This window comes from Staurois parvus, unplaced genomic scaffold (genome assembly GCF_062004578.1).
Source record: "Staurois parvus isolate SC_StPar_1 unplaced genomic scaffold, SC_StPar_1.0 ptg001316l, whole genome shotgun sequence".
NCBI classification, from domain to species: domain Eukaryota; kingdom Metazoa; phylum Chordata; class Amphibia; order Anura; family Ranidae; genus Staurois; species Staurois parvus.
The window spans coordinates 2,797,777-2,821,740 of record NW_028319112.1 but is presented as its reverse complement, the minus strand read 5'-3'; the positions used below and the strand labels follow the sequence as shown (position 1 = coordinate 2,821,740).

Genomic DNA, 23,964 nt, shown 5'->3' with positions numbered 1-23,964 from the left:
TGTACTGTCTCATGTACTGTCTCCCATTATAATGTTATAATGTACAGCACTGGGCAAACTGTTGGCGCTATATAAATTCTGTATAATAATAATAATAACCCCTGACCCTCTGTCTGGACAACGCTGATTTGCCCTGTGCTGATCACATGCACCCTCCCAAAGAAAAAAAAACTCTCTACATACTCTCAATACACACTAAACTGGACATGTGCAGAGTGACTCCTAGAGCTCTCTACTATCAGCAGATGGATTGGGGACAGTGGAAGAAGGGGAGGATCAGAGAAGACAGGATCAAACAGCCTTTTTTACACAATGCAGATGATTACCCCTTAAGTTCTACAGTGAGTATAACAAGCGTGCTTTACTGCATATACAGACTGATTTTACTGTTGTGGGTTTAGTAACACTTTAAAACTCTTTGGTGGCTGTAGAGAAATAACTCCAGTTCTTTATTTAGGATGCTGATAAATAAGGCCTATCCTGAATCTGTGTTCATTGATAGGAAAGAGATTGAAAATGAGGTCAGTTATTATAAAAAAATATAAATTTGTAACACAAAAATCACAACGTACGCCTTAGCACATTTAAAACTAATAAGATACACATCTTTATTTGTATATACTTAACAAGATTTATACTCGTCTCCCTACACAATATATATTGGATGTATTTTTAAAAAATTCAAAGAACGATTTGTCCTGTGAAACTACGTTTACATTTGATCTTTGTGAATAGGGCAAAATTGAATATTTCAGGCTATTTCCTCTACAGGTTGAATGTTATTCATTCATTAAAAAAATAAACAAATTGGTTCAGTAAATTATTGCATTATGGCCACTAGATTGAGCTGATGATCATAATAAATAGGTATTTATTTCCTATTGTCATCCGCTCCATCTAGTGAAAATAAAGTGGCATTTTCCTAATTCACTCAGCTCTGTATAAATGAAAAATATTATACCTGAAGTGAAAAATAGCTTAACATCATTTGATTTTGCTCCCATTCACACAGAACAAATGTACATAATGTTCCACAGGTTGAATAGCTCTGCAAATTTTTTTAGAGATACACCACCATATATCTCAACTTGGGAGCAAAGTTTAAATCTTGTGGGGAGTTAAGTACAGGGATGTTTGATTGCTATCGTTCGACGCCCGGGACATGTAATTCCAGGAGCCGGGCAGGTAGTTTTTTCTAACTTTAGCCCTGCTGCGGGCAAGCAGCAGGGCTCACCTGTCAGGTGAAGCAATCGGCGTCAGCGCTGCTGCCGATTGCTTCACACAGTGCCAGCCCCTCCGCACCCCCCGGCGTGAGGACTCTCTTGCCCATCTGCGGGCCCAGCTCACCCTCGGCTAGAGGGGAGGGAGAAGAGCGGACAAGTCCACTCCCCTCCCCTTCTTGTGCTGACCCGGAAGTGACGTTACAATGTCACTTCCGGGTCCCCGTTGAGAGATTGTAATGCAATCCTTGGGAAAGAATGTAATGTGGTGCGATGTGCACCACATTACATTTGGTGATGTGGTGATCATCATCATGTGGTGATGTGCACCACATTACATTCAGTGGAGCAGAGGGGAGACCCTGACTTTGTCTTTGTCCCCTATGTAATGTAAAAAAAAAAAGTTTTTTGTTTTTTTTTTAGTGTAAAAAATGAAAGTTACACCCAAGCACATACCATCCCCCCCCAAAAAAAATATTGAGGCCCCCACCCCCACATATACGCACGTACAAACGTAAAAGCACACGCTGGAGCGCCTACGTATGAAACCGTCGATTGCGATACACATGTCACATATCACTGCACATGCCAGAATGAGAGCAATAATTCTACCACCAGACCTCCTCCGTAACGCTAAACTGGTGACCTATAAGGAGCTTTAAAAGTGTTGACCTATAGAAAATATCGGGTACTGAAGTTTGTCACCATTTCAGGAGTGTGCACATATGTAAGGTTTGACAAGCTGGATATCTATTTACTCGCTGCAGCCTCATCTTTTTATATTTTACAAAAAAATAGGGTAATTTATTGCTTTTTTGTCCCCTAAAATTCACTTACTTGTATTTTTTACTAAAATTTTTGCGGTAAAATCATGCAACATAAAAAAATTTAAACTACCGCTATTTTATTCTCTAGGGTCTCTGCTTTTAAAAAATATATAATGTTTGGGGAGTTTATGTAATCTTCAGGCCTAAACTGTTTTTTTTAAATGTGTGCAAAAAGCGCAAAAACGGCTCTGGCCACGAAAGGGATAAAGTATAAGCCCTGACCCACCCTGATGAGCAGCCAATTGTTGTTTATCACACTCCTTGCAGGAGGAGAAAAACAGCGCAATGTTAAAAATATTACACGTTTAAGTCTCTTTTGTTTTTAAAAGCCTCAGATATTCCTAATATCACCTCCATTTTAAATACGGTTTTGGTTAAAAAAAAAAAAATTTCTATCAGGACAAGTAGATTGTTACGAGGGACAAGTAGATTGGGGCCCTGATTTAGTCCCTGGACAAGTAGTTTTTTCAAAAATTTCCACACCCCTGTAAGTATGAATGGAGATACAGATTCTATTAGTTTTAAATGGGCTAGGGTGCATTTTGTCATCCAGCCAACTCATGAAGAGCTTGGTAAACCATGTGGGGGTTCCTAATGCAGGCCATAGATGGGTCAAAAAACGGCCGTTTAAAAAAAAAAAAAAAAGTTGGTCGTTTAATAGGCCGACGTTACCACCAACGGTAAGAAAAATCGGCCGATTTTCGGCCCGTCTACGGCCGGCATTTAATTACTTCTGTCCCTGCAGAGAGCTCTGCTATTATATTTGACATGAAAAAGTATAGCGGTTGCAACATTGTATCTATTTGTATCCATTTTGGATACAGATGGTTTTATTCGGATACAAATAGATACAATGTTGCAACCACTATACTTTTGCATGTCAAATATATTAGCGGACTGGAATTCTTATTCTTTTTCTTCTTCTTTTTCTTCCTCTTCTTCTTCTTGCAGGTCACGGCTCATGCGCAGATTTTTTATCGGTAAAAAGATCGGCCGATTTACCCATCATTGCCGTGAAAATCGGCAGATTTTTTTTACCAGCTTTACTGATAAAAAAATGTGCCAAAATCCCGAAAAACGGCTGACCAATTAACCCACTAACAGTGCAAAAATCGGCAGATTTTTTTTTCAGACGATTTTCGACCCGTGTATGGCCTGCATAAGGGTTTGAGTAACAATCTTGTCATCTGTGACAGAAATGATCACATTACAGGACTTTATGTTTCATGGTTGATGCTATATGGAAGATCATTTGAAGTGGAGATCCAAACAAAAATAGATAAAATTAATAGCCATTTAAAGCCCAACTCCAGGATATTATCACCCCCCACCTCTCCATCTCACTCCTCTCTAACTGCTGATATGAAAAAGAACTTTCCAAATGTCCAGTAAGGACTAAGGGCTAAAGTCACCATCTGTAAAATAAATGCAAATTATTTTGCATGTAAAAAAAGATGCATTTATTATCTTTTTTATACCGCAGCTTGCAAATCTTTGCATCTGCAATCAGCAGATCATGAGTCCAATGTCAGGCTCCTGCAGACTCTCAGTATAGCTGTCTGCCCGTACCTCCCGAATGGGTAGATTACTGAAGTGTAGGAAGAATCAAAGAACTATGAGAGTGCTCACCAGCACCCTTGTAGTTCATTGAGAACTACTAGCCATCTGTCGTGGTGGCAGATGGATTTGTAGTTCATTCATTCACAGATCAGCAAAGTGTGGGTGTAACATGTTACACCTCAGGGCCTGGTCTGTGCACAATTTGGCACGGCCACTTTTTTTATTTTCTATTTATTTATTTAATTTATTTTCACTCCCACATTTTGTCACTTTTTCTTACTTTTGTGTGTTTTTCACAGGATGGAGGGCGTGGGTCCTCGGGCCTGCCCTGAAGTCTAGGGGGAGGATGTGTGGCCTTTTGGTTCCTTCCTCCCCTGATCCCTAGGGGGTTTTCTCTTCGGGAGAGCCCCCTGACCAAGCACTGGGTGTCCGGCTTCAAGGCACAAGGAAGGGTGGTCCACCAGGTCTTTTGGCCAGGAGGACCAAATGGGAACCTTATGGGAACCTTGTCCCTGTCAGGAGCTTCGTGTCCCGGGGGATCAGGGTAGCGGTCCAGCCCCTTTAGGGGTAGGACAAAAGCACACCCCTAAGTGCACTTTTTCGTGTGGTGTTTTGCACTTGCACTTTTTTTGTGAACACTTACGGGTTTTTTCGTTATAGTTGCACGTTTGCGGACTTAAAAAAAAAAAAAAGTGGGTGTAACATGTTACAATAGATGAACTTGCCTGTTAACCAAAGCCATGATCATATAATGGTCCTTCTCTTCTTCATACTTCTTCGAGCGTCCACATCACTGCTTGCTTCATGTGCACACCTCCTGATGGTGGAGGCAACACTCCAAGTGGCCAGGTCCTTTCTCATGGGCTCCAGAGGCCTGAGACCTCATAAGAATAGTGAGAGGACCAGTGCCCAGGAAGGTACCCAATGGGGAAAAATGTCTGATCCTCAGGGTAGGAAATTAGCTTTGTTCATAATGGAAATTGTGACTTTGATCCATTACACTGCGGGATGGCAGGAGGTGTTAGTAACTAAGACTGAGGAGTCAGGTAATTGATGCACAATGCACTATGCACTAACTACATTTACCTAGCCTGCTACTGGACAGTGAAAGGAGAATCAGCACAGTGATGAGCTCATCTCTTTGTTACTCTGATCCTTCCTGCTGTTAGTATACTTCTTGTCAGCAAAAGAACCCTGCTGTACAGGGACTGCAAGGCACTGAAATAAAGGTAAATTCAAGTTCTTATACTTCTTGCATTTAAAAACATTTTATTATGTAAGAATGATAACAAGGCTGCATTTAGGGCTAGTTCACAGCAGATGCAGTCCAATGCGTTTTTTTTCTGCATAAAAAATGCATGCACAGTGATTTCCATGTATTCCAATAGCCCTAGTTCACACCAGCGCAGTCAGTTCCAGTCAGTTTCAGGTGCAGAAAAAAAAAAGTAGACCATGCTGCATTATTTCTGCATAGACTGTACTGGAATATAGCAAACTGCATCAAAACTGCACCAGAATTGTAAGCGAAAATGTTTCTGCAATGCGTTTTAGTGGTATAAACTGGCCCTAAGGGGAAATTAAACCTTCCTTTTTTTTTATTAAAATAAACATGGTATACTTCCTCTTCTAGGGTCTCATGCTGGCGCTCCAGGCTCCTCCTCTTCAGCAGGTGCCCCCACGGAAAGTTGCTTCCCATGGGGGCACCCGTGCGAGCTTGCGCCCTGCCTACGTCCATTGACACAGAGCTAGCGGCTCTGCCCCGCCCCCTGCTGCTCGGAACAGCATTTGATTGACCACAGCAGGAGTTGATGGCTCCCACTGCTATCAGTTTGCCCAGGAAGGAGGGAGAAAGCAGCAAGAGCCGCTGCTCTCGTGCACAACGCTGGATCGGACTGGGCTCAGGTAAGTATAAGGTGGGGCTGGGGGGGGGGGATCCTGCAGCACAAAAGGTTTTTCATCTTAATGCATAGAATACATTAAGGTGAAGAACCTTGAGGCTTTAAAGTGGAAGAATAGACAAAGTGTAACTTTCCTTATAGATTTGTATACTTACCTATTTTTAATCCGCTTTGGTCACGTGATCCTGCAGCTTTGGGTCCCTTGTGTCAGTGAGCAGCTGCTGCAGAGGAGAGGTGGGAACGCCTTCAATGGTTGGGCCATGGGAGCCTATTGGTGACTTAACGAATCACAGAATTCACTGAGCACTTCCTAACACAGAGGATTCTTACAGGATCACGTGAGTGGACTGGAACGGAATGAAAATAGTTAAGATGTAGCTAAAAGCAAACCTTTTTTTTGTTTTGTATAGAGTGGAGAGATATTAGAACACCTGTCACATTTCTGTTGCTGTCTGTGTCTCCATTAGGGAGATTCTCTTTATTGATCCTGCTTACCATTGTCACCGAAAGTGAATGAAAATCCTAAATGCTTGGGTTGTCCCCAAAAGAGAAATAGTGGGAATATCTTCCAATGGGGGGCACTAGGTCTGGTGACATTGGTGACAACCAGGGATTCCCTCACTTTAGAGGGATTCCCTCTTATTTCCTGTTTTGGCTTTGGAATGGGAAGTGGGGCGAAATCTCCCTAATGGGACACAGATGGCAAAAGCAAACCTTACAAGGGTTATAACCCTCCTTTACTCTTTCCAAAATGAAAAAAATTGTTTTACCTTTAGTTCTCTATTAAAGTGGTAGTAAATCCTTACATGTACCCAGTAAATTGACTGGCCTCAGGTGATACACAGAGAATAAAATAAATCCTCCTACATAAGTTGCACATGTTTATGTGCAGTCTTCTCTTCTCTACATCCATTGAAAGTACTGAATTTATAAAGATTGTAGAGCTGTCAAAAAAGGGGGTGGAGAGCTGAAGTTACACTATGCAGAGCTTAGTGAGGGGAGCTCTGAGAGCTGATTGGAGGGAAGGGACATACCCAGCTAACAGGAACAGAGCTGAAGCTGTCAGTCTGGTGGAGATCCCTCCCCTGTCACCATTTTCTCTTGGTGTCAGGAAAACTTGTCAGAAGTGATTCATGCTGATAGCAGAGGAGCGAAGCAGCAGAGAGAAATTACACTTAGTGCTCTGAATTGAGGCAAGTACACATTATAGAGTGATATGCTTTGTTTATATATCATTTCTAAGGTTATCACTTTAAGTATACAGATTTTTTTTTTATATACAGGATAGGTAGGAGGACGGGGAGGGAAACCTTTTCTGAATAACTATAGTTTGGGTTTTCTTCCACTTTAAGTTCTGTCAGGAATTTGGCTTTAAATGTGTGATGAGTTTTGGGTGTGTATGTCACATGAATAAGGATCATCATATAAACATCCTGTAGCATAGGTGCAAACTGTTTCTGACCAGGAAATTCTGAAATTCAGGATGGTCAGTACCTGGAGCCCTAATGAGCGTGCGGGAATAAAATCCATACAAGAAACGCATCTCTCTGGAAATATATTCTGTTGTTTAGCATGTGTCTTCCATCAATAAATTGCATTGTAAGCAGTTCCATTGATGCCGTTGTTCGGTAACTAGCATGCTAGCTTCAAACAAGTGTTCTATGCTTTATTTTTCCTTCCACTTGTAAGGCTTTTATCCCCAAACAGAAGTGGATCTTATTTCCCCTTGATGTTTATGCCATGTCTAATAGACTATTAAGAACTGAAATGAAGACAGGAAGTTACAGTGAAAATGGTACTTATTCCATCACTCATTACTGAATGGTCTATGAAGGGTAACCCAGTGAATGTATTATCTTGGCTTTATTCATCTTTCAAGCTGTTGATCATTCACAATTTGGACTGAAACTCCACATATTAGGACTTGTAAAAGTTGTGAGGTTCATTTCAAGGATAATGTATATTCACACATTTGCTTATTTTGGGACCTATTTAAAAAAAAAACAAAAGAAAAAAAAGAAAACAGTAAAAAAATTGAGTTACTGTCTATAGTAACCAACCAGATTTTATTCTCATTGGGAAACTGAAACAAGGTGTTACTGTGTATGAGATCTGGTAAAGTCACATGCGGGGATTGGCTTTACACAAGTACTTGCAATTTGCTCTTTACGCCTCATGCACAGTGGACATTTTTACAGCTGCGTCTAGGGGTGTCTGGCGTTTTTTTCTCCTGCCTCTAAACTCCCCTGTATGTTATCCTATGTGTCCATTTACACAAAATACTTTTAGAGGAGTTTAGAGGCGGGAAAAAAATCCCACTGCCAATGTGTCCAGGAACAGTAGAGTTTTGGCAGAAAAAAACCCTTGGTGCTTCTAAACGCGTGCAAAGTCTTCTACATACACATTAACACTAGGCGCACTTAGCACTTGAGCTTGAGACCTATTCTGGCCAATGAAATGAATTAATGACCAAACACTTGATGCTCGCCAAATGCATTACACGCTTTTACCAGCGTTGGGCGTTTTTTCTGCCAAAACACTGTTGCAAGGAGGAAAGGCTTCTAGCAGAGTTAGAAAAACATCTAATGTGCATGTGGCTTTACAGCCCACCTCTAGGCAGAATCTATTTTTTCCCACCCTCTTTCTAACCTATTCTTCCAAGTGTTTATTTTTTCTTACCTGGTGAAGTCAGTTATATTCACCTTAGTCCCCTAACGTGGGACCTTCACTGACGCTGTCTCCACCTGGGGAGACTGCTAGTGCAGCACAACACGTTACCTTTAGCCAGCTGATTCCCTTCAGTCCCCTGGGGTCCTCAGGATCCTTCTAGATCAGCAATGGGCAAACTACGGCCCGCGGGCCGTATACGGCCCGGCGGACCTTTTAATCCGGCCCGCAGAGCGTGATACTGTCAGGATGGCTGTCAGGATGTGTGTAGGCGGGGCAGCGTGACGAACGTGAGGGGAGCTAGGCTCCTCTCACAGTCCGCCCTGAAGACCGGAATGGCGCGGGAACACGGCGAGAGGAACGCGCGGAGCAAAGGTAAGTAAATTGACACAGGGGGGACTTGGGGACTTAATATGGGGGATGAATTAATATGGAGAATGAAATACTATAGGGGGGATGAATTACTATAGGGGGGATGAATTACTATATGGGGGATGAATTACTATGGGGGATGAATTACTATGGGGGATGAATTACTATATGGGGGATGAATTACTATGGGGGATTAATTACTATGGGGGATTAATTACTATGGGGGATGAATTACTATATGGGGGATGAATTACTATGGGGGATGAATTACTATATGGGGGATGAATTACTATGGGGGATGAATTACTATATGGGGGATGAATTACTATATGGGGGATGAATTACTATATGGGGGATGAATTACTATGGGGGATTAATTACTATATGGGGGATGAATTACTATGGGGGATGAATTACTATATGGGGGATGAATTACTATGGGGGATGAATTACTATATGGGGGATGAATTACTATGGGGGAAGAATTACTATATGGGGGATGAATTACTATATGGGGGATGAATTACTATGGGGGATTAATTACTATGGGGGATTAATTACTATGGGGGATGAATTACTATATGGGGGATGAATTACTATAGGGGGGATGAATTACTATATGGGGGATGAATTACTATGGGGGATGAATTACTATATGGGGGATGAATTACTATGGGGGATGAATTACTATATGGGGGATGAATTACTATATGGGGGATGAATTACTATGGGGGATTAATTACTATGGGGGATTAATTACTATGGGGGATGAATTACTATGGGGGATGAATTACTATATGGGGGATTAATTACTATGGGGGATGAATTACTATATGGGGGATTAATTACTATGCTTACTATGGGGGAATATTACTATACTTACTATGGATGACACATACACATCATTCATCTACTCTTGGTCCGGCCCCCCGGGTCCAATATATGAACCCATTGCGGCCCTCAAGTCAAAAAGTTTGCCCACCCTTGTTCTAGATCCTGAGAGGAACCTTCTGCTGGCTAACCAATGGTAATTGTTCACTTCATGGAAGCAGTGACGTTGAGACCCCGAAGACGTACCCATCAGGGCAGCAAAGAGGAATCAGCAGGTACTGGATAATCACTTGACTACGGCTCAGGGTAAGTGAAAAACAGTATTTGGATTATCTACCCAGCGACAAGAGAGGCGGGGTTACTTTTATTCTAGATGTGGGCTTTAAATATTACAATTTCTTTGCTCTCTTCCTGTCCACCTTTTTATTTTCCAATGGGAAGAGGACACCCCTTTATAATGGTCACAGCCAGTGTGCAGACCCAGGAACTCAAGCACAGAAACTCTCCAACATCTGCCAGGAACTGGAATATAAATTTTAAGTGGACTAGAGCTGAATCATCCATAAGACAACTTAGACAGAAGCCTTGGGCCCTTGGAAGTCCAGGGGGCCCAGTGTCAACCTTCATGTTCCTGCAATAAACAAGGGTGGGTAGTGCAACTGATCAGAGATGTGCACCTACCTGTCACTTCACAAGGGAAGATGCACATGTAGGCGATTGGCGTCTCATGGGATGGGCTCTGCTGGAACAGACAGGGCAAATGGTGTGGTTTCTCCTTACTAATATCAAGTAAAAGGGATTGGGGGGGAGGCTGCTAGTCTGCTACCTTACCTAGAGTCCCATTCTGCCTCACAGAAAAATCAAGTATTTAAAACACTTACTTGCAGGGTTTTCCTTCAAATATATGATTTTATTGTTCACTTGCAATGTGAACTTTCTAGTAGAAAATATGACCATTGTGCAGCCACAGTTTCCTCTCCTTCCTGCCAAGTCATAGCCCTCTCCTCATTTGGGAGCATCTAGTTATAGTCTATGCTGGCCTAGCTCCTCTGCCTTTCCCTTTACCTCCCCACATAAACTTAATGTAGCTGGTGGGGAAGATGCTGAGAGGAATGCACTTAAGTATCGGCTCAGAGTCTGTTTGGGCTGCCGTCATCACATCCAAGATGGCAGCACCCAGCAGCAGTCTCAGGTCCTTCAGATATCTATATAAGGGAGGTATTTACAGGTAAATAACTTGAATAAAATATCTTAAATGCAAACATCATATTATGGGAAGATTTTTGTTGAAATAAATAATCTAGCGACAGTCTCTTTAATTTACTTCTGGAGTGGACTGACTCTTAACTAAACTACAGTGAGCTAAAATACAGGGAGACTCCCCCTTTAATTAAGATAATTACTAATGTTATTGGTAACTTCATGCATTCCTTGCCGTTTCCATACTGACTGGGGTTGTCAATCAAATTAGGTGGTTGGAAGGAAACACTTAAATGAATAGGCTCATACACTCACTGTAGCTATTATGAGTGAGACTTGAGACTACCCCTGGTGTCAAAATTCCAGAATTGTGTATATTAACCTCCCTAACAGTCTGATTATGTCAGTATTTCTGTGTTCAAAGCGGTACATTTTTTTGCATGGAAATATGTAGTTTTTTTTATTGTAGGCCTGTAATTTTTAGGAATAACTCACTGAAATTTGTCCGAACAAAAGTCTAGTAAACAACCCGGGTATGATACAATTTGAAACATGAAATAATAAATTATAATATAATAAATAATCATAAAAAATAATAATAAATTGAAATCAATAATATAATCAAACCAAAAACACTGAAATTTGAAATAGAGCGCCAAGTTCACACATCACTGAGCTTAGTCGCAAAATCGTTTTCAGTGTCTGATGACGAATTTCCCCACAAATCATTATCACTTAATTCTGCAAGTGGTTCTAATTTACTATCACTGTTCTCTAGCCGGTCTAAAACCGCTTTTGACATAAAGGGACGCTTTTTCGATGCCATGGACATTTCTCAGTTTCCAGACAGAAGGAACAGTAAAAATGCAGGCAGGGCACAGGACAAAGCACTCGGGACAAAATGTATGTGAAATGGTTTGATACAGTAATGTTTTACTATGTGATTTTAGTGAATGTCACTTTTTAACTTTTTTAAATTTCCCGCCGTTCCGTCCCCGTACGTCCCGACGCTTTCAGGGACCGGAACCCGGAAGATGGATGCAGGCATCAGCCGGAGGAGATGGCCGGGGACACTGCAGGGAAGACATCGCAGGACCGCAGGACAAGGTAAGTGAAACAAGGAATCCCACAGCAACGCTGCAGGGAAATCCCGAGTGCAGCTCGGGGTTACCGCTTTTGGTACTGAAAGTTAACCCCGAGCTACACTCGGGAATACCGCCAGGGAGGATAAACAAAATATTATGGCTTAGTGGGACATTAAGGGCACCCAATTCCACAAACAACCATGAAGATAAAAGTACTTTACATCTTTATTGTGATAACATTTATTAAAGACATAACATCAAATATAGGCTGAACATAAGCTAAAACTCATATTCTCCTGAACACAGACATAGATCAATCATTCAAATTGCATTTATAAATACCAACACGTTTTGAGTCCACCAGAAAAGCTACTGCTTCTGGGTCTTTCTTTGTTGGATTGTCTTGGGCTGCCATGACCCAGGGCATACAGCCTTGCTTTCGTGTTTAAGAATGCCTGCTGCTGCTGGTCTTAGTTGCACCCCTACCTCTTTCCCCTTTGGGTCGGATCACCCTAGGTCTGCATCACTTGGGTTGCTTTTTAAATTCTGACAGGCGGATGGTCATATATCTTTCACTGTCATTTCTATTTCAATCCCTGCCCCTGAAAAAGAGTGAAACTCAAAACGTGTTGGCAATTGTGAACGAGATTTGGCTGATTGCACTTTGTACATTTATACCGTATTTTCTGGCGTATAAGGCGACTGGGTGTATAAGATGACCCCCTAATTTTCCAGTTAAAACATAGGTTTTGGGCTATACTCGCCATATAAGACTACCCCCCTTCCGAGGCAACACCATTTAAAAACATCAGATTTTTTTAATTGAAATGGTTATGACTTACCGGTACTTAAAATCCTTCAAAATCCTCATGTTCATCCTCTGACATCATAAGTTCATGAATGACATCTTGTGATACATTTGTAAGACAGTCATCATATGAATCAAATTCCAAATCAGATGGTTACCGCTGGATGTGCGGTAATACGGTAGCTTCGGCTACATACACTATACAGTATATATACAGACCGCTGGATGTGCAGTAATGTACATACAGTATACCGCGCTGAGCCAAGCTGGCTCAAAACAAATGTCCCTATGACAGATTAATCTGTCAGCCTGCTGGATGTGTGGTATATACAGTATACTGAGTATATACCACTGTGGGATATACAGTATACTGAGCCAAGCTGTTTCAAAACGTACCGGTACGTCCCTACTGTAATCAGACCGCTGGATGTGTGTATGTACGGTAGCTGAGGCTACATACGGTATACGCTGGGCCAATCACAGAGAGCGATGTATTCTACTAATGAATACAAAGCCTGCTCGGATTGGCTGAGGTTGTGACATCATCAGCCCACCTCTCTGACTCAGCCAGTCCGAGCAGGCTTTGTATTCATTAGTAGAATACATCACTCGCCGTGATTGGCCCACTGTATACTGTATATAGCCGCAGCTACCGTACATACACGCATCCAGCGGGCTGATTACAGTAGGGACGTACCGGTACGTTTTGAAACCGCTTGGCTCAGCGCAGTATACTGTTTATACCGCACATCCAGCGGGCTGACAGATTAATCTGTCATAGGGACATTTGTTTTGAGCCAGCTTGGCTCAGCACGGTATACTGTATGTACAGTATTACCACACATCCAGCCAGCTTGACCCAAAAAACTCAAGGTTCACATTTTATACCCCGCGTATAAGACGACCCCCAATTTTTGGGGTATATTTGTAAGTATAAAAAGTAGTCTTATACGCCAGAAAATACTGTATATCTGTGTTGAGAAGAATACAAGTTTTTGACTTATGCTTAGCCTATATTTGATTTTATTCATGCATTTTAGTGTTACCACAATAAAGATTTAAAGTACTTTTATCTTAATGATTGTTTATGAAATTGGGTGCCTTAAAGTCCCGCTTACCTGAAAGATTTAATTTTGTACACACACTGTAGCACAAAACACAAAATTACATTTAATTGCTTTCATTCAGCCTTGCAGTAGCCCACAGGCCTTGTTCTTCGGGCCGTTCAAAGCTTGCATACAGCATGCCATAAAATAGCTGTCAAAACGATGTAAGTCATTTTCCAGCGCATTCTCTAATGCTGCCAGGAATCTTTAGCTGTAACCTGTTTACACAGTTTGCCTGTAGTTGAAATTTATTAACTGCATTCAGAGAAGCGTTGCAGTGGGCAGTCAAATGTGGAGCTAGTGAAGGGCAGGCAGATGTTTATGCAGGTGGTGGTCAATGAACATGGCAGGAGCCCGAGTCATTTCAGCTCTTCTCCTGCCGCTCTCTCTTTTGTTTATCTTTGTACAAGCAACATTAGCTCCAAGGGACCAACTTATTCAGAACTACCTAAAATAATGACTCTTTGATTGCAGTCAACCTAAAGTGGCTCAAGGACTTATTAGCATGTACGGACCTATGTAAATCATTATTATTATATTTTATTATGCAAAAGGTACACTTGATTGATTTAATGCACATGTCCTGCAGGGGGTCATTGGAGGCTTGTGCTGGGTAAGTGGACGTACGGATTAAAAGCCTGAGTTCGAGCATTTAAACAGATCTAATTAACGTCATCATTTTTTTTTTCTTTCCAAAGTGTAATTTGGAAACAATCAGCCAAAATGTAATCGTCGGCTTGAATCTTCCTGCTAACGGCTCCCCTCTTCAGGATATTCTGGTACATCCCTGTGTGACTTCCATTGACTCTTCCATGCTGATCTCGAGCAGCGTGGCGGCTACTGATGACTCGGCATTCAATGGGCCATACAAATTTCCATTCATTCCACCCTTTGATCGGTTCCAGTTGTGCTACTACACGTCACAGGTAAGCCAAATTGAGTTTATTTTGCTGTATATTGTGCTTTATCTTTAAATGTGTTTTTAGCATTTTTATTCCAAGATACTGGTCTACTGCAACCAATGAAATTCTTCCTGTCATTTTCCAATGTTTGCTAGCAAAATACAGTGTGGGATTATTTGGTTGCTTTAGGCAACAACCCTTTCTTTATTACCTAGTTTCTTAACCTATGGATTGCAACCCAACTTGGGTCATGGACCTGTTTTACATGGGTCGTGGTCTGACATCAGCAACAGCTCCATAAAAACCCATGTGCTCCTAGAGTATAGGGGGGATTGTGATATCAGTATAAGAAGGGGGGAGACAGGTGAACAGTGTCATAAGGGTGCAGGTGGGATCATGTATTTAGTGTAGGTGGGGTGCTGGGGGCAGAGGTGATCAGTGTAATAACGGTGTGGGGGGACACAGGTAATTAGTGTAATGGGGGTGCGGGAATACACAGGTGATCAATGGAATGAGGTGTAGGTGTACAGGTGATCAATGTAAGTGGGGTACACAGGAACATAAGTGATCAATGTAATAGAAGTGTGGGGTTACACAAGTGATCAGGGTAAGACAGGTGCAGGAGGGATACAGGTGATCAGTGTAATAGGGTGCGGGGGCTTTCTATGTTGTTTTTGGCAGAAAGTCAAACTTTACAGTTCATTTTCCAAGCTCCCCTAGAAATACAAAAGGAAGCAGTTTCAATGTAAAAAGCAACACAGACACTACTTTTGTTGGAGACATGTACATGAGGCACACTGTCCTATTTTACCAAATCGGATGTTCAGCAAAAATAAAACTCTTTAATTGTCTGTAGTTAAAGCAGATCTCCAGTCAAATCTGGGGAATCCCTCATGTACATTCAATGGAACAAAAGCAGGGTGTCGGGTAATTGTGAAGTAAAAACAATTACACTTTATTATGCTCACTTACATGGAGAAAACCTGTTTACAGCTCTGGTGGCCAGGGTGGTGTGCAGACACATATCTCTCCAGTGTGGATGGACCGAAGACGGCTGCAGGGCGCACAGGCAGAGACCCTCTCATGGATGGAACCCTTCGGCATATCTCCCCTCCTGTCAACCGATAGAAGATAGTGACAAGTGCTGGTGAATGACAAGTGGAGGGGCCCCATCACCAGCACCTGTCACTATCCTCTGTCTGTTGGTGGGGGTGAGAGGAGATACGCCGCCGGTTCCATCCACAAGCATGTCTCTTCCTGTGCCCTGCAGTTGTCATCGGTCTGTCTGCACACCACCCTGGCCATCAGAGCTATACACAGGTTTTCTCCATTTAAGTCAGCATAATAAAGGGCAATTGTTTTTACATCACACTTACCTGGTATCTTGCTTTTGTTCATTTGTTATGGTAGAGTCTGTTTTTAGTAGTTTTAGTAAGTGTTTTTAACATTTCTAAAATAAGGGAGTGGTCGTTGTTCCTTAAGATCACCCATATGGCTTTCAAAGGACGACATGCATACTGCATTATTTGGAGGTCTTGCCTCTTCTTTCACTTCATTCATATGATACTTTCTTTTTTCTAGTGCATCACCACATTTATGTACGTCAAGTCAGACCTTTTTAATTGTAAGGTAGTTGTCAGCATTAGAAAATTTTGATTAGGTTAGAGGAAGCCCAGATGTCAGATAGTAGAATTCACCACAGTTGGTGCTCTCATGGCACTCCATCTAGGCATCTTCCTTATTGCAGTGTGTCCATGAACAAATTGCAGTGGGCTCTGTAGTAAAGGAGTCCTCAGCCAGTCCTAACAAACTTCTCCAGCTTTGCGGCAGTTCATCTTTGGCCTGTTCAAGGTGTTTAGGTGGATAGGGACCTGTTCCTGCTGAGGCAACTTCTTGTTTGTTGGAGGAACAAGAATGTTCTTTCTTGTGGTAAGTCATTTTGCTGACTTTTTCAGAGGTGACCATCAGTCAGTATTCAGAAAAGGCTTGAAGAGAAGAATAATAATGGGATCAGTGGTCGGACCTCCATGAGTTATGTCTGCTCACATGCCCAGCTTGGCTATGCTCCCCACATTTAATAATGTGAATAATGAATACAGAACTGCATTCATTTGTATCTTTTATATCTTGAACAGGGCTCAAAATTTCAAGTCCTGAGCTACTAGCCAGGACTTAAGAGTTACTCGCCACCAGTTGGCCCACCCAACCTCTAATCTTCCTGCCCCAAATTCCACCCCAAAACACGCCCTCGTAAATTATGTTATGAAATGGCACTGTTAAATGTTTTATGCACAATGAAGAAAGGGAAGAAAGGAAATGGAAGGGAGGGAGGGGAGGAAGGAAGGGAAAAAAGGGAGGGGTGGAGGAAGGGAGGGAGGGTCGATAGGAAGGGAGGAGTGGAAGGAAGGGAGGGAGGGAAAGAAGAAAGGGATGGAGGGGTAGAAGGAAGGAAGGATGGGAGGAGTGGAAGGAAGGAACGGAAGGGTGACTGGAAGGAATGAAGGGAGAGGTGGAAGGAAGGGGTGGAAGAATGTAGTGGGTGGAAGGCAGGGGTGGGTGTAATGATGAAAGGGAGGGGTGCAAGGAAGGGTCGGAGGAAAGGGAGGGGTGGGTGGAAGGAAGGGAGGGGTTGAATGAAGGGTGGGAGGGTGAGTGGAAGGAAGAGTGGGTGGGAGGAAGGAAGGGTGGAAGAAAGGAAGGGAGAGGTTTAAGGAAGGATCGGAGGGAAGGGAGGGGTGGGTGGAAGGAAGGAAGGAGTTGGTGGAAGGAAGGAAGGGGTGGGTGGGTGATAGGAAGGGAGGGGTGGGTGGAAGTAAGGAAGGGGTGGTTGGGTGGAAGGAAGGTAGGTCAGACTCACATGCTAGTTCAGAAGCATCAGAACTGTTGGCTGCTGTTTTTAACTTCCCGCCCACAAATCCTCTGAAGCTGCATGGACTGGAATGTGGGCGGGCACAGGGGGAGGCAGAGTAGATCCAGCCTCTCTATCCTTCTCCTCCCCACTTCAATGAAGCAGCTGAAAGCTGCGGGAGGGAGAGGGGGAGAATCAGCTTCCAGCTTCTTCATTGAAAGCCATACAGGAGATCGCTGCTTGTCACCGCTGCAAAGATCATACCTGATCATTCCGTTTCTTTCCTGCTCCCTAACCCCCCCCACTCCACTGTGTGCTCCTCAGTGCCCAGTTTCCTATTGGTGCAGTGGATAGAAGGAGGAGATCGGTGCTTGTCTTCGCCCCTCCCAGACACCCTTAGTCCACGTGCTGCTCACCCCCACCTTATTTCCACTCTCCCAATGTGAGCGGGCAAGTGGAAATTTCGAAGGCTAGCCTAGAATATGCTTTAGCCTTTTTACTCCCTATACTGTATGCTTAGATAAAAGTTCAGAGGTATTCACATATCCAAACTTTTTGCTTTTTTGGATTTTAGGTGCCAGTGCCTCCAATATTGGGTTTCTATCAGATGACTGAAGAGGGGCACCAGGTACAGATTGCAGTTAAACTGAAGCTTCATGAGAGTATAAGAAATGTATTTGATTACTGCGAAGCTAAGATCCCATTTTTCAACAAGTAAGATATTGCAGTTTTTCCTTTGTATGTATGTCAATTAGAACCTCAGGTATAATGTTTCTTATAGAGCTATGACCTTGTTATGGGGTCCATAGACAGCCACGTGTCTCTGCGAAGCAACAATCAATGAGACCGTTGCCTGTGTACACAAGACCAGCCATGTTGAATTCAGCCAACAAATAGATATAGTGTATCTGTGGTGAAGTATTCATCTCCTTTTTCTCTATGGAAAAGGAAACTGATATCGGCTAGTCAAAAGACATTTTCCAGCATGTTGGAATTCCTGTCATGCAATGGTAGTCCTTCCCACAATCAAAAGCCCTTATTAAAGAGAATCTTTAATGCAGTGGCTCTGCAGTTTACAAATGGAAGAAGAGGGCAAAGTACAATTCAACAATGTTGTATGTGATGTCTCTGCAGCTGATCTTTTCTCCATTGTTGACTTGCCATTACTTCTCTGTGTGGAGGCAGTCATCCTGTTAGAGCAAGGGTGCTCAACCATTTGAAGTGCAAGGGCCACTTAAGTGATTTGGTAACCAATTGCGTGCCACAATGAAATGGTTCAGAATTTCACATTTTTTTATTTTGGATAGCAAGACAAACATTTCCTCCTGCATCCACTGAATGCCAGCAGGTGGGAGAGGAGGTTAAGCCAGATTTCAGCGGTTGCAAGACGAAAATAGAGAGGATTGGTTCCTGTATATGCCACCCACGTCGCCCCTCCTGCCCAACTGTAAAACAGAATGCAACAGGGAGGCAGCACGGGCCCCCTGGAGCATGGGGTGGGGTAACCATTGAAACCCTGATGCTACATCAGTTAAAAACATGTTTCAACTATGGGGTTTTATCTCCCTCCAAACCGCAAATGTAAATGAGCCCTTACTGTCCTGAGCCTCTATTAAGTCTGCTTTCACACGTATGCACTGCAGTTTACCTGCACTGTGAGTACAGCTGGTGCATCTGCAGCTTTCTCGCAGGGTAGAAACGCTTTGCCATAGACTTCTATTAGATCTTGCGGGTGTGGTGCACTTTCTGAAAGCGCACCAAACCCGCAGGATATATTAGAAGTCTATGGCTCAGTGCAGTTAACCCGCAGGTGCACTGTGCTGCACCCGCGGATCAGTGTGAAAGCAGCCTAATAGTTGTTAACCTTTTTATAGGTGATAATGTGTCCATTGCAAAAGTACAGTGTATGTGTTTATTACACTGAGCTTCTTTTCCTCTTCCAGCTTCTGCTGGAATCACTCTCTAGTCTGCTAGAAAGCTTCCAGATGAAGTGCACTTGGTATCACTCTGCCTGGGACAGGAACTGGTACTACAGAAGAAAAATTGGTTTATGCAGCTCCTACTCCCTACGTGGCTGCCAGCGCCAGTTCGATGCACTCTGATGCTCTAAGATGGCAGGTCAGCAAGCCCAGATCACAATCAATGAGTTGTAAACCCTGGGCACGCTCTGCCTTGGTTTGAGGTCAAGAACCACATCAGAGGGCTCCGAGGGCCACAGATTGAGCACCCCTGCGTTAGAAGAACAGAATTTTACTTCTTCATAGCAGAGCTGCCTGACTAATGACTGGTGATCCAAAGACTGGTGGGGGGATATTTAAGAAGCAGTGGTAGAGGTGAAGAAAGCACAGATCCACAGAATACATTAAGCATAAGCAGGAAGATACATGTAGTGCAGGTCCTCAGGTACAGATTCCTCTTCAGGAAGGAGAACAGTTGGCAGAACAGTATTGACACCAAATCTCCTGAGACTAGCACCCAGAGACAACTAAGCCTTTTACGCAACAGCTATGAAGCTGTAGGCACAGTCACGTGCCAGGAAAGGCACGTTTATTTTTCATAGAATTTCCAGAGAAATTTCTATATAAACATAGAAAAGTGATGTCCATAAACTCTGCCTATTTTAACCTAAGACAAACAAGTAAAAAAAACACAAATTAAACATCTGAGTATAGAGCTATGTTTATCCCAAACATGTTTACATTTATTTAGTTGATTAATTCACTACTGTTGCTTGAAGCCTATTTCATGCAACCACTATTCTTTTAGTCAATTACTAGTTTCTAATTTTAGTTTTGATCTTTCCGTCTTCTAGGCAGGTACTGCTTAGGCACAGTTAACATTAGTAGATGCTTACAATAGCTTTTGAAATATTAACTTATTTCAGGTCCTCTTTAATGTACCACTAAAGGTAGCCATTTTTGCAAGCACTGCGCTGACCGGCTGCTTTGTTTGTTTACATCAGACTGGAAATCTTGCACCTAAACAACCAGATAATGGATGTTTGCTATCTATGTCATCTTATGCAAGTCATCATTTTTTAATATTTTAATCACATAAAGTGTTGGGGAATTGTTCACAATAACTGTGGGAAGAAAAGTGCACAGGTGTTGATTTTGTAGTATGCCTTATTTTCTATAGTTTACTGGAAGCTAAAGTTGTTTGGTTACCACGGGTCTGTTTCACTTCCTTCATTTTTTTCAGAATACCCCAAAAAAATATTTGAACATTAAGCCTGGCCATATGCAATTTTCTTTCTTTCAATTATGGGCTAAAGGAAAGAAAATTGGTTGATTCCCCCATGAGCACAGTCATTGTTGATGATGAGGGTAATCCCTCCCGCTGCACTATTGTATTCTGACAGCAGAAGATTTCCCCACTGTTAGAATACAATGATCACAGCTGGTGGCTATAGCCTCCAGTAGTAACCATACAAAAAAAAAACTCAACAGGCTGATTGTACTGAAGTCGCTCAATATTTTGACTTCAATGCACCAGCCTGCCCATAGATGGATCGAAATTCAGCTGGCCCCTGCTGAACCAGCCAAATTTCAATCCATCTATGGAAAGCTTGACTAACCAGTTGTGGTCACAATAATAATTATAGTAATGGTTGATGCCACTATTGGTATTATTTATCATGCAAAATTGCCTGCCATCAATGTAACTGTGTAAGGAAATTATTTCCATAGTTCCTTTTTTTCTACTAAATGCTCATTTCCTTTTTGGTGTTTTTAATAATAGAGGCCAGATTAAGCATTTTGAACACAAAGCTAGTCATGGACAACTTGAATTATCAAGGGAAAAAAGTCATCTGGTGTGGGTGATAGGTAAGTATTGACACAACCCCTGAACAGTTACTATAACCATATATTTGCATGGAACAGCATATGTCCTAGAGGTCTCCACAGTGTTTGATTGTGTTGGGGACATTGTGCAATAGTAGCTGGGAATATACTCAGGACCAGGCATGCCCCTGTCCATTTATATCTGGTACCAGTAGACTGCTGGACTGGGGTATATATGCTTTGGGGCTAAGGGTTATGCTTCCTCCAGTATGGACATTAGCTATTTACACTGATGATATTCTCGTTTATTTAACATTAACCTGGATTTCTGATACAAGCAGTGCTAGTGGCTATATCTGGACTATAGATAGTATTCGCATTTAAAGCACTATATATTTAGCAGCAACAGAGGCACTTTAGAAGGATTGGCAATGCATGCAGACCTGAAGTTGCCTGCTGTTGCTTGTGAAATTAGATTGGAGATACATTTAAGATTGCAGGTTTTCATTTGTCAGAATTATGTCCTTAGAGGTTCCTGTTTTCTTCTTAAACTCCTTCCTGCTGTTCAGTGAATGTCAGACAAGTTAACCATTGACCTACATGATGGATGGTTTATATCCAGGGGTACTAAGATCAAGAGCAGTCCCAGGCCCCCCCCCCGATGGCAGGGTAGGGAAGCAATAAGTTGTAGTCCGCAGCCACAGACACTTAGCGTAAAGCTGCAGTTGTGGGCCCCAGTTGCCATTTTGGGAGATTCTGTGACTTGCTTTGCTGGAAGCAGATATGCAAACTGCTTCAGCTGCAGGCTTGAATATTAGGTTCCCACAGACCGTGTGCCAGCAGCAGGCTACTTCCCAGCTTTCGATCCCCTGAGAGGCTGAGTCCCAGGCATTTGGCACTCCTTGCCGCCCTTTCCGCAAGCCTGTATATCATGTACACTTTCAGCCTAAAACTAAGCGGAATTAAATATCTTTTCAGCAAAACACGGTGTGATGGCTTCATTATGTTAAATAATATACAGTCAGGTCCATAAATATTGGGACATCAACACAATTCTAACATTTTTGGCTCTATACACCACCACAATGGATTTGAAATGAAACGAACAAGATGTGCTTTAACTGCAGACTGTCAGCTTTAATTTGAGGGTATTTACATCCAAATCAGGTGAACGGTGTAGGAATTACAACAGTTTGCATATGTGCCTCCCACTTGTTAAGGGACCAAAAGTAATGGGACAATTGGCTTCTCAGCTGTTTCATGGCCAGGTGTGTGTTATTCCCTCATTATCCCAATTACAATGAGCAGATAAAAGGTCCAGAGTTCATTTCAAGTGTGCTATTTGCATTTGGAATCTGTTGCTGTCAACTCTCAAGATGAGATCCAAAGAGCTGTCACTATCAGTGAAGCAAGCCATCATTAGGCTGAAAAAACAAAACAAACCCATCAGAGAGATAGCAAAAACATTAGGCGCGGCCAAAACAACTGTTTGGAACATTCTTAAAAAGAAGGAACGCATCGGTGAGCTCAGCAACACCAAAAGACCCGGAAGACCACGGAAAACAACTTGAAACAACATTTCAAATCCATTGTGGTGGTGTATAGAGCCAAAAATGTTAGAATTGTGTCGATGTCCCAATATTTATGGACCTGACTGTATAACATGGGCAAGTTATTAACTTTAAATGTACATGAAGACACAGCTAATGTCTTTTTCAGGGCAAAAGTTTCCAAAATCGCTAGAAATTTCTCTTACGGGAACTGTGACATTCAGCTCAGAACAGCATCCCAGTGACCCTGTGGACTCAGTCTGCGTTGGAAATACTGCCTATGTTAAAGTAAGTAGGTACTGTTAAAGCATTAAAATATATGTTTCCTACCAATTTAGTGAATACAAGTGGTGCATACACTTCACAGTGTTATAATTGAAATGTTAGTGATAAATCTCTTATCATCACCCATGGATTATATATCCTTCATCAATACATATCCAGAATATTATATCTGTGACAACAAAAAACAAAAATGTGTTTAAAAATTAATGAATACAACACATACTCTGATATCTCAAAATAAAAGTCCCATGACATAAAAAATATATATAATAAATAATATAAAAAATAGTCCTGTGATAAAAGGTAAAAAAGATATTAAAGTCCAGTGATGAAACAACTTCACGTTATGAAAAACTTTAAGGTATAGATAACCCTGTGCAGTGCCCACCGTGCGCCCCCACTCGGGTGTGCACTCACCAGATATTACCTTTATTATAGCATACTCAAGAGGATATCCACTAGTGTGACCAGGAGGTTCCTCCAAGGACAGCCCACTTAATGATTGATTGCCAGGATAATTCAAAACTCCATTCCGCCATATCATGAAAAGAGAAGAACAAAGAGTCCGCTCCAATAGTATATTACCCAAGATAAATAGATTTATTTACTCCAGGTATTTCACTTACAATGTTAAAAACATAAACAAGCCCAAATAGTATGTCTCTGTGACCAGCAGATACTGCATGATGCTCTCACCACCTCCGGAACTGTCGGACAGAACGCCGTCACGTCACTTCCGGTTACGGATCTGCGTCACTTCTGGTCCGCCGCACCGTCACGTTCTGAGGTGTTTTGTCATATCCTGACTTACTCATAGGGGTCAGTTAAAGCATTGTCCTGTGTTAAATATACAGATACATTTTAGCTACCTGTCCAGTAAAGTTTGTTTTTTTTCTTTAGTTTTTCTTTTTACATTTCTTTTGTTCAAAATTCTCATTAATCACTGTCCCAGTGGAGCTTACAAACAAATATTCCTTCCACAGTCATAAGAGTTAGAGTAGGGAAGAATGGCACTTCGGT

General features: G+C 42.2%; 1 protein-coding gene across 1 annotated transcript in view; it reads left to right on the top strand.

The window, feature by feature from the left end:
- AP5M1 (adaptor related protein complex 5 subunit mu 1) overlaps positions 1 to 23,964 on the top strand; it is a 59,792-nt gene that overhangs the window by 27,363 nt on the left and 8,465 nt on the right. The window contains exons 4-7 of the mRNA XM_089661143.1: positions 14,273 to 14,500; positions 17,899 to 18,038; positions 21,066 to 21,151; positions 22,829 to 22,947. Of these exons, the coding sequence (XP_089517269.1) occupies positions 14,273 to 14,500; positions 17,899 to 18,038; positions 21,066 to 21,151; positions 22,829 to 22,947 (573 nt within the window). The remainder of the gene's footprint in view (positions 1 to 14,272; positions 14,501 to 17,898; positions 18,039 to 21,065; positions 21,152 to 22,828; positions 22,948 to 23,964) is intronic.